The sequence below is a fragment of the Hordeum vulgare genome, chromosome 3H (genome assembly GCF_904849725.1).
Source record: "Hordeum vulgare subsp. vulgare chromosome 3H, MorexV3_pseudomolecules_assembly, whole genome shotgun sequence".
NCBI classification, from domain to species: Eukaryota; Viridiplantae; Streptophyta; class Magnoliopsida; order Poales; family Poaceae; genus Hordeum; species Hordeum vulgare.
In genome coordinates, this window is record NC_058520.1 from 429928514 (window position 1) to 429942886 (window position 14373).

The window sequence follows — 14373 nt, forward strand, 5'->3', positions numbered from 1 at the left end:
GAAGACTCTATTCTGTATGCAGGCTAAGGGTCAGTACCAGACGCACGTGGCTCAGAAGGAGAGCCGCCAGAGGCACAAGCGCGTTCTCAGGACTCTTGATGTGGACATCTCCAGCGGATCAGAGGACGATATCACTCCAGAGGCTACTCGGATGAAGGCTCAAGGTTACCAGTGGTCTGGCGATGAGGAGGAAGAGGAGGAGCAGGATGATCAGGAGGGTACCGACGAGTCTGGCGATGCTGAGGATGAGGAGTAACTACCTGTGGCGTTAGGTGTGCCCCTTTTTGGTGTCTTATGCCAAAGGGGGGGAGAGTCTAGGAGCTGGATTTGCTTTCATAGTCGAACTTTGCTTTGCTTTCCTTTCTTTCGTGGTTTGCTTCGAACTTGGTTTGCTTCTAGTTTGCTATCGTTTGTGAGACATGAACTTATGTGAGATTTATTTCCATCATATGCTGTGAGTCATATGCCCCGTATTGTCATATATCTCTATCTTTTTGTTCTCATATTATTCTCTGTGCAAATCCGGTATTGTCATCAATCCACCAAAAAGGGGGAGATTGTTGGGGCATAGTTTATGCCTAAGTAATTTTGGTGATTGATGACAGTACCGTAAAGGACTAACCGTGTGTGTTAAGGTTTCAGATAACACACGTCAACGACACAAGACGACTCGTCTCCTCATTCATGGAACGAAAGCACGACGCTCTCTACGATTCTCTTTATTTGAGTCATAGAAAAGCCGTACTATTAAGAGGGGATCCGTAGTGGAAAGGTTTGGGTGGAATCTATCTTTGCACGCGCACACTTCACATATTCTCCCTTACCTTCATTTTTGGAGCGGCCCCCGCCACTGTGTTTCTTTCCTCCTTGCAAATTGGTCCCCAGCGGTAGTACCGCTGGCCCAAGTGGTAGTACCGCTGGCTGGCGGTAGTACCGCCCCTGGTCAGCGGTAGTACCGCTCCAGGAGCTTAGTACCGCCTGCCTGGCGGTAGTTCGTGGACGGACCTTTTTGCGAAGACTTTCTTGGCGGTGGTAGTGCTTTTGCACTACCAGGGGCCCAGCGGTAGTATCGCTGGAGTTCGAGCGGTGGTACCGCTGCATCCAGCGGTAGTACCGCTAGGCGGCGGTAGTACCGCCCCTGGTCAGCGGTAGTACCGCTGGAGCTCGGGCCGAGAGTGGGAAAACGGTCTGATTTTCCCCCCACTATATAAAGGGTTCTTCTAGCTGTGGAACCTTATCTCTTACCCTCTCAAGCTCCATTGTTGCTCCCTAAGCTCAAAAGTGTCCGATCTCTCTCCCTAGCCAATCAAACTTGTTGATTCTTTAGGGATTGGTTGAGAAGGCCTAGATCCACACTTCCACCAAGAGAAAAGTTGATTCCCCCACCAATCCCTTGCGGATCTTGTTACTCTTGGGTGTTTGAGCATCCTAGACGGTTGAGGTCACCTCGAAGCCATATTCCATTGTGGTGAAGCTTCGTGGTCTAGTTGGGAGCCTCCAAGCTTTGTGTGGAGTTGCCCCAACCTTGTTTGTAAAGGTTCGATCGCCGCCTTCAAGGGCACCTATAGTGGAACCACGGTACCTTGCATCGTGCGAGGGCGTGAGGAGAATACGGTGGCCTTAGTGGCTTTTTGGGGAGCATTGTGCCTCCACACCGCTCCAACGGAGACGTACTTCCTATCAAAGGGAAGGAACTTCGGTAACACATCCTCGTCTCCATCGGTTCCACTTGTGATTATCTCTATCCTTTACTTTGTATTTGCCTATACTTGTGACTATATCTTACTTGTCTTAATAGCTCTCGTTGTTAGCTTCTTTAGGGTTCACCTCATTGTCGTATTATTTGTGAACCCATATGTTGTTTACCTTAACTTGCTAAGATTAATCAAAAAGTGGTCGTTGTCTATTCACCCCCCCTCTAGCCAACCATATCGATCCTTTCATATATTCTATAAAAGATTTTGGCCCATGCTTGGAGATGACTTACTTGAAGAGATCTTGCAAGCAACCAATACATGTACTATCCTAGAGGGCTGGAATGATACTGCGATTGTGATGACCCCTAAGGTTAATGCACCACAGAGGGTAATCCAGTTTAGGCCAATCAGTCTATGTAATGTGGTTTATAAGATAATTGCTAAAATGGTGGCTTCTCGGCTCAACGTTTTTCTCCCTGATATTATTAGTCCTACACAGAGTGCCTTTGTGCCCGGTAGATTGATAACAGATAACATTTTAGTGGCTTATGAGTGTTTTCACACCATCAAGAACAAAAGAGAAGGTAAAGAGGGATTGTGTGCTATTAAGCTTGATATGCATAAAGCTTACGACATAGTTGAGTGGCCTTTTCTGAAGGAGATTATGTTGAGACTGGGATTCCATCAAGATTGGGTAAATCTTATTATGTAATGTGTCTGGACTGTCGAATATAAGGTACGAATTAATGGGGACAAGAGTGAAAGCTTTACACCAACAAGGGGTTTGAGGCAGGGTGATCCGTTGTCTCCTTATCTTTTCTTATTATGCACAGAAGGTTTGAATGCATTGCTAGCATATGCTGAGGAGAATGAAAATATTTTGGGAGTGAAATTCTGTAGAGATGCCCCACCCATCACAAACCTTCTCTTTGCGGATGATTCATTGATTCTTATGAAAGACAACAATCAGAGTGCGGTAGCTCTCAAATTAGTACTAGATTCCTACTGTGCGGCGTCGGGACAATTGGTTAGCGTTGAAAAATCTAGCATTTTCTTCAGCCCTAATACAAAGGTGGTAATTAGAGAACAAGTATGTACTACTCTGAATATTTTGACCATCCCCTAAATGATAAATATCTGGGCTTGCCAGCAAATGTGGGATTAGATAAAACATACCGCTTTCAATTTCTGATTGAGCCAATAGTTAAAAAGTTTAGTGGTTGGAAGGAAAAACTACTTTCTGCTGGAGGAAAGGAGATCCTGCTCAAGGCTGTTGTCCAAGCCATACCCACCTATGCGTGTCGGTCTTTAAAATTCCTAAAAAAATCTGTAAAGGAATTATTGACACGATAGCGCATTTCTGGTGGGGAGACAAGGAGAACCATAGAAGGATGCATTGGATGGTCTGGTGGAAGATGCGTGTTCCTAAAAACCAAGGAGGAATGGGATTTCGTGATATTCACTCTTTTAATATAGCAATGCTCGCAAAACAGGCGTGGCGCCTTCTTGATAGCCTTGATTCTTTGTGTGCTACTATCCTTAGGGCCAAATACTATCCTAATGGTGATCTAGTGAATACCAAATTAAGGAAAGTCTCTTCCTTGACATGGCAGAGTATTATGGCTGGGGTGAACTCTCAAAAAATGGATATATTTGGCGTGTGGGTAATGGACAGAACATCAATATTTGGGATGATACTTGGATTCCAAATTGTGTAAATAGGAAAATTGTAACGCCAAAGGGAAGACTTTTGTTATCTAAAACGGTTGATTTGATTGATCCTGTTATGAATAAGTGGGATAAAGATCTTATTAGACAAACAATGTGGCCATTGATACTAAATGGATTCTTTCAGTTCCACTACCACAACATGACATGCCAGATTTCATTGCCTGGAGTTATACGAAGAATGGTATGTTTTAGGTACGGTCTGCTTACTCGGTGGAGTGGGACCATCAGTATGGAAGTAAACCGAGACATTCTAATGGGATGGGTTGATCTACGACTAACCCTATCTGGAGGAAGTTACGGAGGTTATCTTGCCCGGCAGAGGTTAAAGAATTTATCTGGCGTACGCTACATGGCACCCTTCCTTGTCGTGCAACGCTTGCAAATAGACATATGCAAATTTCACCAATTTGTCCCACTTGCTCTGAGGGTCTTGAAGATACTAAGCATTTACTTTTTCTGTGTACTAAAGCAAAGGAAGTTTGGAAAAGATTAGGGATGGATGATATTATCACAAAAGCTTGTGAGGTTGATCATGCTGGAGAGGCGGTATTGGAGTACTTAATTCTTCTACCAGAACAAAAATTGAGGATTATGGGACGCCACCTTGTACGTGAAATGATTGTTATCTCAGCATGGTATCTATGGTGGGAAGACGAAAATAGATACAAAAGGAGAAAACTCAGAATGCTCATCTGATCTCCATGGAAACTTTAGCCCCAACAACAAACTTTGTCAATGCATCATCCCCAAAGGCCTCAATGAGAAGGGAGGGATGGTCTTGTCCCCCTAGAGATTTGTGAAACTTAATGTGGATACTTCTTTTGACCATAATCTGCTACGAAGGACGATGGAGGCGGACCTTAGAGATGAGAAATTAATATTTATTGCATGAGGAAACAACAAGATTGACTATTGTGCGGATGTATTGATGGCTGAAGCACTAGCGCTCAAATTTGACCTAACACTCGCGCAAAAAGAGGGTTGCATTGCCTCATTATTAACTCGGACAAATATGAAGGTCATTAAGACAATGAAGGATGGAGGACGATTTGCGCGTGCGGCGGCGGCAATATACGATGACTGTTTTCATTATGCGTGTGATTTTGTAGTTACTAGATATAAACATTGTAATAGAGAAGCAAATAAAGTTGCTCATGAGTTCGCTAGGCTAGCAATATTTTCTCAGACTTCTGAATGGTCTGAAGAACCATTAGTTGAAATTGTAATGTTACTCATAAACGATGTTTTGGCTATCTCTAATGAATAAAGTTCATGTTTTCCAAAAAAAAATCATTCAACCTTGGAATCAACCGCAGTTTTTTTTTTCTGAGACAAGAAAACAGCCGCAGGTTATCCGGAAGGACACACACAGCACCAAACAAACCAAGGCACCAGCCCGGACCCCCACCCGTCCAGTTGACCGGTGGGCCCACACGCCAGATTCGCGTGAGAGGCCCACTTCCCTGGCCCGAAAGGGCTCGCCCCACTCTTTCCGAATCCCACGAACCAAAGCGGAAAGGAAACGTCAAAATATTTGGACCCTTTCTTTCCCCTTCCCTTCTATTCCTCACGCTTTTTATATCGCGAAAATCTTTCTCGCTCCGCACGCGCCGGCGCACCCAAAACAAAACCAACACCGCGCGCCCGCCGCCGTCGCCGACGACGAACGCATTTGCCGCCTCCCCCCTCCCATGGCGGAGGGATCTTCCAGGCGAGTGCGCCGCCCATCTCCGCTCCGCCCGCCGCCGCTCGCATGGTACGGTTTGGTCTCTGACGGGTCTTTGTTTCGGATATTGGTTTTGGTCGCAGGAGTTATCACTTCGGGGGAAGCTTGGTATTGGACGACCCGGAAGTCATCGAGGTGCCGCCGGAGGTCGCCGCCGGATGGAACTCCGGCAGCCAGAAGCGGAAGCGGGCCCAGGTGATGTGGAGCCTGGAAAGGCGGCTGCCTTTTTCAATCCTTTTTTTCCCTCTCTGCCACGCTGTTCTGGACTGTTCGATGCTCGATAGTGAAATCCCAACCCGCACGCATGGTGTGGTGTGTGCATTAGGGTTGCGATGCATTTTCGTGCCGTAAGTTTTAAACGTATTATCTAGGTTATACTATTTGAATTATACTCCCGCCGTCCCAAAATTCTTGTCTTAGATTTGTTTAGATATGAATGTATCTAGTCAAGTTTTAGTATTTAGATACATTCATTTCTAAACAAAGTTAAGACAAGAATTTTGGGACGGAGGGAGTATGAATGTTGTTTGCAAGTTCTAGTTATAGCTTCAGGTGGCTGGTCCCAGTCCCACGTTTTTGACTGTCCGATTGAGTATCCTTCCATTAGTAGGATTTTTGCCTCGATATTACTGGTTTGCATAAGCTGTGATTTCTGTCCGAGGTAGTAGGATACGAGGCATATCATCAGATATACTACTTCATGTAAGGCAGCAATATGTTCCAGCACCCTCAGTTGTCAGATGAATGTGAAGTGGTTGGGTGTCATCTGACTTTTCTTTTGACAAGCAGTGATTTGGCCGTTTTTATGTTTCATGGATTTACCTCTTGCAAAGCATTTACAATTTCTGCAGCTGAGTATAACCAACTCTCTTTCTAATACTCACTCTGTCCATAAGGCTTTGTTTGGTAGAAGTGGAGGAGGGGATTTGAGGGGATTTGGTGAATCCCTTCCTTCCACCCAATCCTCTCAAATCCTCGGGGTTTTGCTTCCACCAGTCCCTCGAGGAGGATCCTGAAACACATGAATAGAAATAGATTGAGGCCTTGTTTGGTGTGCAGGGTTTGAGGAGGTTTGTAGGGGATTATCCCCGAGGGATCAGAAACCCCGCGATTCCCCGCATGTCCATTTGGTGGACAGGGTTTGTGATGAGCAAACCCCTTCAATCCTCTCTAATCCCCCTTGATTTCTTTCTACCCATGCGGTTCAGAAACCTTGTCTCATGGCTCAGGGATTTGACAATTGAGGGGATTTGAGAGGATTGGGTGGAAGGAAGGGATTCACCCAATCCTCTGAAAACCCTCCCTCCACAATCCTCCCCAACCCCTTCCTGCCAAACAAGGCCTCAGGCCTTGTTTGGTCTTTTTATATTGGTACATAGATGAAACATTATCCCTATATGAATAAACTAGAGTCTTTTTATGTGGCTCCTTTTGCAAAGAGCGTCACAGTGCCTAACAGTTAGGCTGTTAGTTTTGTGTGGGAAAGCTAGTCTCTATCAATATAATAAGAATCAACAATACATACACAAATGGAAAGAAAACTACAAGAACATCAACTGGAAACCAAGTGAGGCTGTTATGTTTCTCTCGCTTTGCCTTTTGCAAATTGCATGGCAATCTCTCTCTCTCGCCCCCACAAAATCAACATAAGTGCATGACCGTTTTGTATAATTCTGGAGTGCAATGATTAGCATTTCTTTTAGTCTTCAAAGAAGTTCATGCTGTGAATGTACTACACAGCCTCTCTTTTTTAACTGTCACATGTTTAATAAACAGGTTGCTCCTCATGAAATAATTGAACTTGATGCTGATGATGATCCTGACGGAGTTACAATCATTGATGCAAAGACACCAGATTACAAGAATAAACAAGCTGTTGGTTATCCTGTAAATTACCGGAAGAATGCAAAGGTGTTTCCTTTGAGTACTTGCTTACTTTTGGTGCCATTGGTTTGTGCAATCTACCATTGATTGATACATGCTTCTCTGTTGGAATACTCAGATTGACTTGGCGGCCGAGGACATTGCTTGCCCAAGTGCTATTTCTGCCAAAGTTGTTTATCCGTGGGATGGCCTGGGAACTTACCATGGAGGTCCCAAACTTCCAATTTATGGCTTGCCTGCGGATGTTGCTGGCCCAAGTTCTTTTCCTTCTTATTCATGGAAAAGCGTAGGAACTTACCATACAGGTACATTGCTTCCAGCTTATTTTGATGATGTTTTGGGGGCAGTTAAAGAGGATCACTACGCTTATGATGAAGACGATTTCAGTAACTATAGTTACAACACTCCTCCGATGGAAAACTATAGCAGCTTTAACTTGAATGTGGATCATTACGTCTTTCCACCTAGTGTGGGGTTGTATTTACCAAGGGGACATGTGGCCCCTGCTGATTCAACGCAGCAGCGGAAGCAAGTTAAGATTGTGGAAAGCGAAATTGATGAAAAGTATAAAGCATTTAAGCAATTTGATACTGTTGGTGACCACAGTGATCACTTTTATTTGAAGTTTCGGACCGTGAAGAAGGTAGTGCTTTGTATTCTGTTGATGCTCTGTCTGCATTCCATCTTCTTAATTCAGTACTAAGTTGTCACTTTAACAGCCATCAAAGGACTGGGTGAAGAGAATTCAGCATGAATGGAAAGTTCTAGGGAAAGATTTACCGGGTAAGGGATGAAATATTTATGCTCTATTTTCCAAAGACGTTGCACATTTCTTCTTCTTATTGCCTTTCCTTTCCTCCCTTCGTGCGTCCACAGCAGTTGTTGTACTGGCGATTGATGTGGACAACTACATTTGCATGTTTGAAATGGCTTTGAGTTCAGGCTAGCCAAATGTACCCTTTGGATATAATTTATGCAACATGGACTCATGGAGTACAGTGGTTTCGTGTACTGACTGCTAGTTTTCTCCAAATTGAACAGATACAATATTTGTAAGAGCTTATGAGGACAGAATGGACCTGCTTAGAGCTGTCATAGTTGGACCTGCAGGCACTCCTTACCATGACGGGTTGTTCTTTTTTGATGTCTATTTCCCTTCGCAGTATCCATGTAAACCTCCTGTAAGTATTCTTTGATGTCATCTACACACATAGTATAGCTCATTCTTCATTTCTCTCTATATTCCAAGCATGGATGTGAAGTTTGAGATGTATATATGTGACTATTCTTTTCAGCAAGTGAGTTACCGATCTGGAGGTCTGCGGCTTAATCCAAATCTCTATGCCTGTGGGAAAGTCTGCCTTAGCCTCTTAAACACATGGACTGGTAGTGGGTGTGAGATGTGGAACCCATCCAGTTCAACTATGTTGCAGGTCCTGGTCTCCATTCAAGCATTGGTGCTGAATGCTAAACCTTATTTCAATGAACCTGGTCATTCAGTGTATGCTAACACACCCCATGGGGAGCAGCACTCCTTGGCTTATAATGAAGAGACGTTTCTGCTATCCTGTAGAACCATGCTGTATTCTCTTCGCAATCCACCAAAGGTATGCATATCTGTACACTGGTACCATGTTTTCCTTTTCTAGTTTTCTGGATATCAGAAATGTCTCACTATCCCTGGTGTTGGATACACACTTAATTCAGCTGACATACGTCACACGGTCAGCACATGCATCGTCCTAGCAGTTAAATGGTTTGGCCGTAATATTTTGTGCCAGCGCACACAGTTCACATCAGGATGGCTCGAACTGTGGGCCTCATCATTTTTGTTTGCATTGGGTACCAACTTTTTAGTTTTGTTAAAATGATTTAGTGGCCCAACACTCTGTATGTCATGAAGCACTACAAGAAGTTCAAAATGTAGAGGGTGCTTGGATACGTTTTAGTCCCATGACTAAAAGTAGTGGGACTAAAACTTGCTAGCCTCAACCATGCTTGGATCCAAATACTAAAGAGACTAAAATCAAGTTAATGAGCATTTATTATCCTTCAAACCCTCCAATCCAGAACTTGCATGAAGAGTTAAATGAGGAGAGAGAGGACTAATGCATATTTTAGTAGGGGTACCCCCTGACTAAAAGATTTTAGCCTCAAGACTAGTTTTAGCCTCTCTTTATTCAGGGGTGCTTGGAACTTTAGTCCCTTGTATCCAAGCACCCTCGTAGTCCCCCCCCCCCCCCCCCCCCCCAACACGCGCGCACACTCTGGCACCCCTTTCCTCTTCTAGCACCGATCTCTTGGAGGTTCATTTGTAGACTGAGGACAGGTTCTTAGCTGGTTGCTTGATTGGCACGATCTATGCAATTTTATGTGTTAAGTTTGTTCATCTCCTCATCTCCTGACAGCAGGTTGTTATTTTTTATGGTAGAATCCATGCATTTTTTATGTCAAATCTCATTGCTTAAGGCCAGGTTCTTTTGAACTATCTTTGACCAGCGTACTTGTTACCTTACGTATTATCTTGTTTTTCCACATCACCTCTGTACTTTGACAAGGCTTGGTGTCGCTCTGAACAAAATAACAATAGGGGTAAATCCAACTACGTACAGCTCCAGGAGGCAGCACAGATTACCTTCTGAAGCAAAATAGTGCTGACAATCATCCCCCAGGTCGCCTAGTTAGGATTTTTATTTGGGAAACCTGGTTAGAAAGATTTAATCGTGCAAACAAATAGATGGAATGTACGGAACAGCATCCCAATAAGAGGTTAAAGAAAAAAAATGTGTCGTGGATAAGAAGTACTCCCTCCGTCTCAAAATTCTTGTCTTAGATTTGTCTAGATATGAATGTATCTAGTCACGTTTTAGTATTTTGATACATCCATTTCTAGACAAACCTAAGACAAGAATTTTGGGACGGAGGGAGTAGCCAGGATCCAACGGCTACCATCGCATGAATAGCTAAGAGCAACTCCAACCGGCTACCCAAACGGATGGCGATTTCGTCCGCTTTTCGTCCGTTTGGGTCGTCCACCGGCTCCGTGTCCGCCCGGGTTATGATTTGGGTCGGCAGTGCGCCCAACGCGTCGACCCATATTTGTCCGCCTGGCCGGCTATCCGCCGTTTTTTAAACAAATACATATATTTTGCATATTTTGCAACAGCAAATGATATAACATAGTTTCACAATCGAAAATAAAATATAGCAAAGTTTTACAAGCCCAATAAAAATTAAATTGTCTAGAAAATACACCTATTGATTGCCAACATGATCCCACATATGCTCAACCAAATCATCTTGCAACTGAATATGAGTTTCCAAATCACGCATTTCATGATGAAATTGGGTGAACTGTGCAAACGATGCCGCTTCTCCGTCACGCTGAGGCACCACATTGTCACCCTGAAATTCAAACCCTTGATCGTATAAACGTTCCGGGCGCCCATTCTCTACGATCATATTGTGCATGATCACACAAGCACTTATCACTTCCCACAACTTGGTGCTCCCAAGTTCTAGCAGGATACTGAACTATGCCCCATCGAGATTGCAGAACACCAAAGGCACGCTCGACATCCTTCCTAGCACTCTCTTGCTCTTGGGCAAATCTTTTCCTCTTCTCTCCGACAGGGTTGGAGATTGTCTTCACAATAGTGGTCCACCGTGGATAGATTTCGTCAGCTAGATAGTATTCTTTGTTGTAGTTGTGACCGTTGATGTTAACATTGACCGGCGGGCTGTTTCCTTCGGCAAGCCTTGCAAACACCGGCGATCGTTGAAGCGCGTTGATATCATTGTGTGATCCGGCCATGCCAAAGAAAGAATGCCAGATCCAGAGATCTTGAGAGGCCACGGCCTCAAGTATGACAGTGCAAGCCTTGACATGGCCCTTGTATTGGCCATGCCAAGCAGAAGGGCAGTTCTTTCATACCCAGTGCATGCAGTCTATGCTGCCATGCATCCCTGGGAAGCCCCGGCTGGCATTGGTCGCCAACAAGCGGGCTGTGTCTGCAACAGTGGCTCTCTCAAATACTCAGGGCCAAACACTGCAACCACAACCTTGCAGAATCTGTATAACGACTCTAGGCATGTAGATTCACTCATACGGACGTACTCATCGATAAGATCACCAGGTACTCCGTAAGCAAGCATTCGGATGGCAGCAGTGCATTTTTGATAAGATGAGAAGCCAATCCTTCCAATGGCATCCTCTTTGCACTCGAAGTAGTTATCGTATCCGACCACCCCCCCTCGAATCCGGTTGAAAACATGCCTAGCCATACGAAACGATGCCGAAATTTTTGATGTTTGAAGTGCGGATTGCTTGTGTCAAAGTAGTTCTTCCATAGAAGGAAATGGCCGCTCTCTCGATTGCGATCCAACGCCGGAACATGCTCCCGAAATTGAGCCTCGGAACAGCGGCCGTTGCCTATTAATGTGGTCATGGACCAACACGGCAAGCAGCATCTCCTCATCGTCGGATGAGGAACCGTCGGAGTCGCACAAAACATTATGGAAAAAGAACTCGTCGGCGCAATCCATTTTGTACCTTGAGGCAATCTGTCGAACAACTTGCGGGCGTGGACGACGAAGCTCACCGGCGACGGCGGGTTGGGGTCGGGGAAGCTGCGGTGCCTCGGCGGCGATGCGGCCGACGGTGTGGGGTAGGCGCTACGGTACGGGAGGAGGCAGCCGGAACTGGGCGGCGGCGAGGGGGCTGGGGGCGAGGCGAGGCGAGGCGAGGGCTAGATGGGGGTGGAGAACGACCAATGTGCCACCGACTGGTGGACCAGGGAATGGTGGAAGCGCGCGTCGTCCGCGCCAACCCAAATCAGACTCAAAATTGGGCCGGAAATTGGTCGGCAAGCGGACGAAAAGCGGATGCGCGTCCGTTTGGGTCGGCGCGTTGGGCTGTCTTTTATGTCCGAGTGGACCCAAATAAACGGCGATGGACGAAATGAGTTGCCCCGTTGGAGTTGCTCTAACACCATGGCAGGAAATCTGCACATGATGTCATAGAATTTCATTGTAAAGAATGTGTTTGGTTAACCTGTTGTGCTGTGTATGATCTGTATTAGTTTATTATACAAATACTCGATTCATGGATTTGACCTTGCTACAACATTTTGCAGCATTTTGAGCACTTCATTGGTGGACATTTCCGAAAGTATGGGCGTGACATCCTTGTAGGATGCAAAGCTTACATGGGCGGTGCCCAAGTTGGATGCCTTGCTGGAAACGGAGTGCAAGATGTTGACGAGGGTGACAAAAGCTGCTCACAAAATTTCAAGTGCTCACTAGAGATATTAATGAAGGGTCTCGTGAACGAATTCACCGATTTGGGAGTAGGTTGTCATGAATTCCAGGCCCAGGCCGTGAACCCTGGAGCTGCAGCAGACACCACATTAAGGCTGTAAGTTATAGGTGATCCTAAGGATCAGGTTGATAAATTTTGTTTTGGAGGAATATAACCGACTAGTCATTGGTTCCGTCCTCAGAAATATGACCGGCGTAGTCCGTGTTGAATGTCTCCGTTTTCCTACTATTCAGCTGGTGGCACCTCTCATCTGTGGTGTAGATCTCGCCTGGCCATTTGGTCTCCACAAACCAGAGTGAACCTGTCCTTTACATATGAGTGGGCCATTTGTTATGTTACGAAGGTATCTTTTTGGGAAAATGTATGGAACGAACATTCATTGGACTTGTTCTCTGCGCGACCCATCTCACGTGGTTCTTTTGTCGATAGTGCACGGAAGACCTGCTGCTCCCGGCATGCATTCCTCACAAAGCTTTTGTAAATTTACCCATAGCTAGGGCATCTCTAACTGAATTCCTAAAACAAAAATTGAACCCCTCAAACAACTCTTCAAATTTAAGGAGTTAACAAAACATCCTTAAACTTTTTCTTTTTTAATTTTCATCAAGGAAGGAGGGGAAAGCCCCTCAACCACCTGAATTGTATTCATTTTGCCTATAAGGCTTTGCAGCTTCGCAAGATAGGTTCAAGTGAACCATATATACAGGGGACACAAGGAAGAAGAGAGATAAAAAAAACACACACCAACAACACACAAAAACATGTGGAACAAGGAAGGAAAACACAACAAAGAGCATCATAGAGAAAACTAACAACATTGGCAAGCCGGATCAAACCACGACAATGCATCGTCGACGCAATCGAAAGGCTCCATGCATCCAAGACTGCACAACACCGTGACACCACCCGCGTCGCGAGGCCGAGACGATGCCACGACACCTGTGTGCCATCATCATAGTCGACATCGCCTAGCAAACCAAGATGTAGCTTTGCATCGTCGATACAATCCAACGACACCTCACAAACAAAGACTGTACGACACCACGACACCACCTACGTCGGGGGTGCACTCAAACAGTTATGCGAGGTTGAGACGATGCCACGCCACATGTGTGCCAAACAGCGTAGCTGCATGGCACCGCCAAGCAGAGACGCACCAAGAGCACTCGAGCACGACACACACCACCGTCGATCCCAGACTGGCCGCTCCACCACCACCGACCACCCACCTCAAAGCAGCCAAACACCACCCCAAACCTCAGGCAAGCAGCATGGACCAACATCTTCTAAGACAAGCGCCATCAAGATGGTAAACGACGTCAAGGACGCCACCGTCGTTCGATCCAGAAGCTAGATCTAAGGCTTTCGCCCAGAGAATAAACATAATAGACGTGAAACCAATGCCACAAACAGCAGCACCTCCAAGGAGGGATCCTACGTCAAGAACACCGCTACCGCCGATGCTGAATGAAGTTAACACAGGACTTCCACCCGTAGCATCACCCCGCGCCACCCCTTGCCGAGCCACGTCGCTGGTGAAACTGGAGCCTGCCGCACGAAGGAAACCAAAGTGCGTCGGGGGGAGCCAGATCCGCAGGAAGACGCAAGCAGACGAGCCCCTCGCCTGCCTGACCTGGATCTGGCCGGAGTAGTTGAAAATAGCTGGCCACCGGCCAGGCCCCACCCCTACACCACCCGAGCAGCCATGGCATAGCACGACCTGGGTCTTGCCATGGCGCAGCACACCCATGCCTTCTTGCGATCGTCGTGAGCTCCAGCCCGCAGCCCGACGCACCACCGCCAACCCTGCCTCCCCGCGCGCGCCAGAGGACCTCCCCATCGCAACCACTTGATAGATCCGGGGCACACACGCCTGATCCGCGTCCTGCGCGCCTGCACGGCCACGCGCCCTGCGCCCCGCACCACCTCATGCCCGTGCCACCGTGCGCCCGCACCTCCTTGCGCTACCTCGTCGGCTAGCCGTGCCGTCCCGAGCACCACTACAACAAATACGG

The 14373-nt window shown here is 46.3% G+C and overlaps 1 protein-coding gene across 1 annotated transcript; it reads left to right on the plus strand.

Moving 5' to 3' along the window:
• Positions 1–4974: 4974 nt before the first annotated feature.
• On the plus strand, positions 4975–12742 carry LOC123444100 (putative ubiquitin-conjugating enzyme E2 38). Its single transcript, XM_045120715.1, has 8 exons — positions 4975–5139; positions 5238–5349; positions 6931–7065; positions 7157–7681; positions 7758–7821; positions 8080–8219; positions 8334–8645; positions 12174–12742. Exons 1-8 carry the CDS (start codon positions 5120–5122, stop codon positions 12456–12458), a joined length of 1593 nt encoding a protein of 530 aa, XP_044976650.1. The 5' UTR covers positions 4975–5119; the 3' UTR covers positions 12459–12742.
• The last annotated feature ends 1631 nt before the right edge of the window (positions 12743–14373 follow it).

Bases quoted from the DNA above. Each gene is read 5' to 3' on its own strand.
- LOC123444100 (XM_045120715.1), top strand. From the start codon at position 5,120: ATGGCGGAGGGATCTTCCAG. The intron at 7,822-8,079 runs GTAAGGGATGAA...CAAATTGAACAG, and splicing joins TCTAGGGAAAGATTTACCGG to ATACAATATTTGTAAGAGCT. The intron at 8,646-12,173 runs GTATGCATATCT...AACATTTTGCAG, and splicing joins CTCTTCGCAATCCACCAAAG to CATTTTGAGCACTTCATTGG.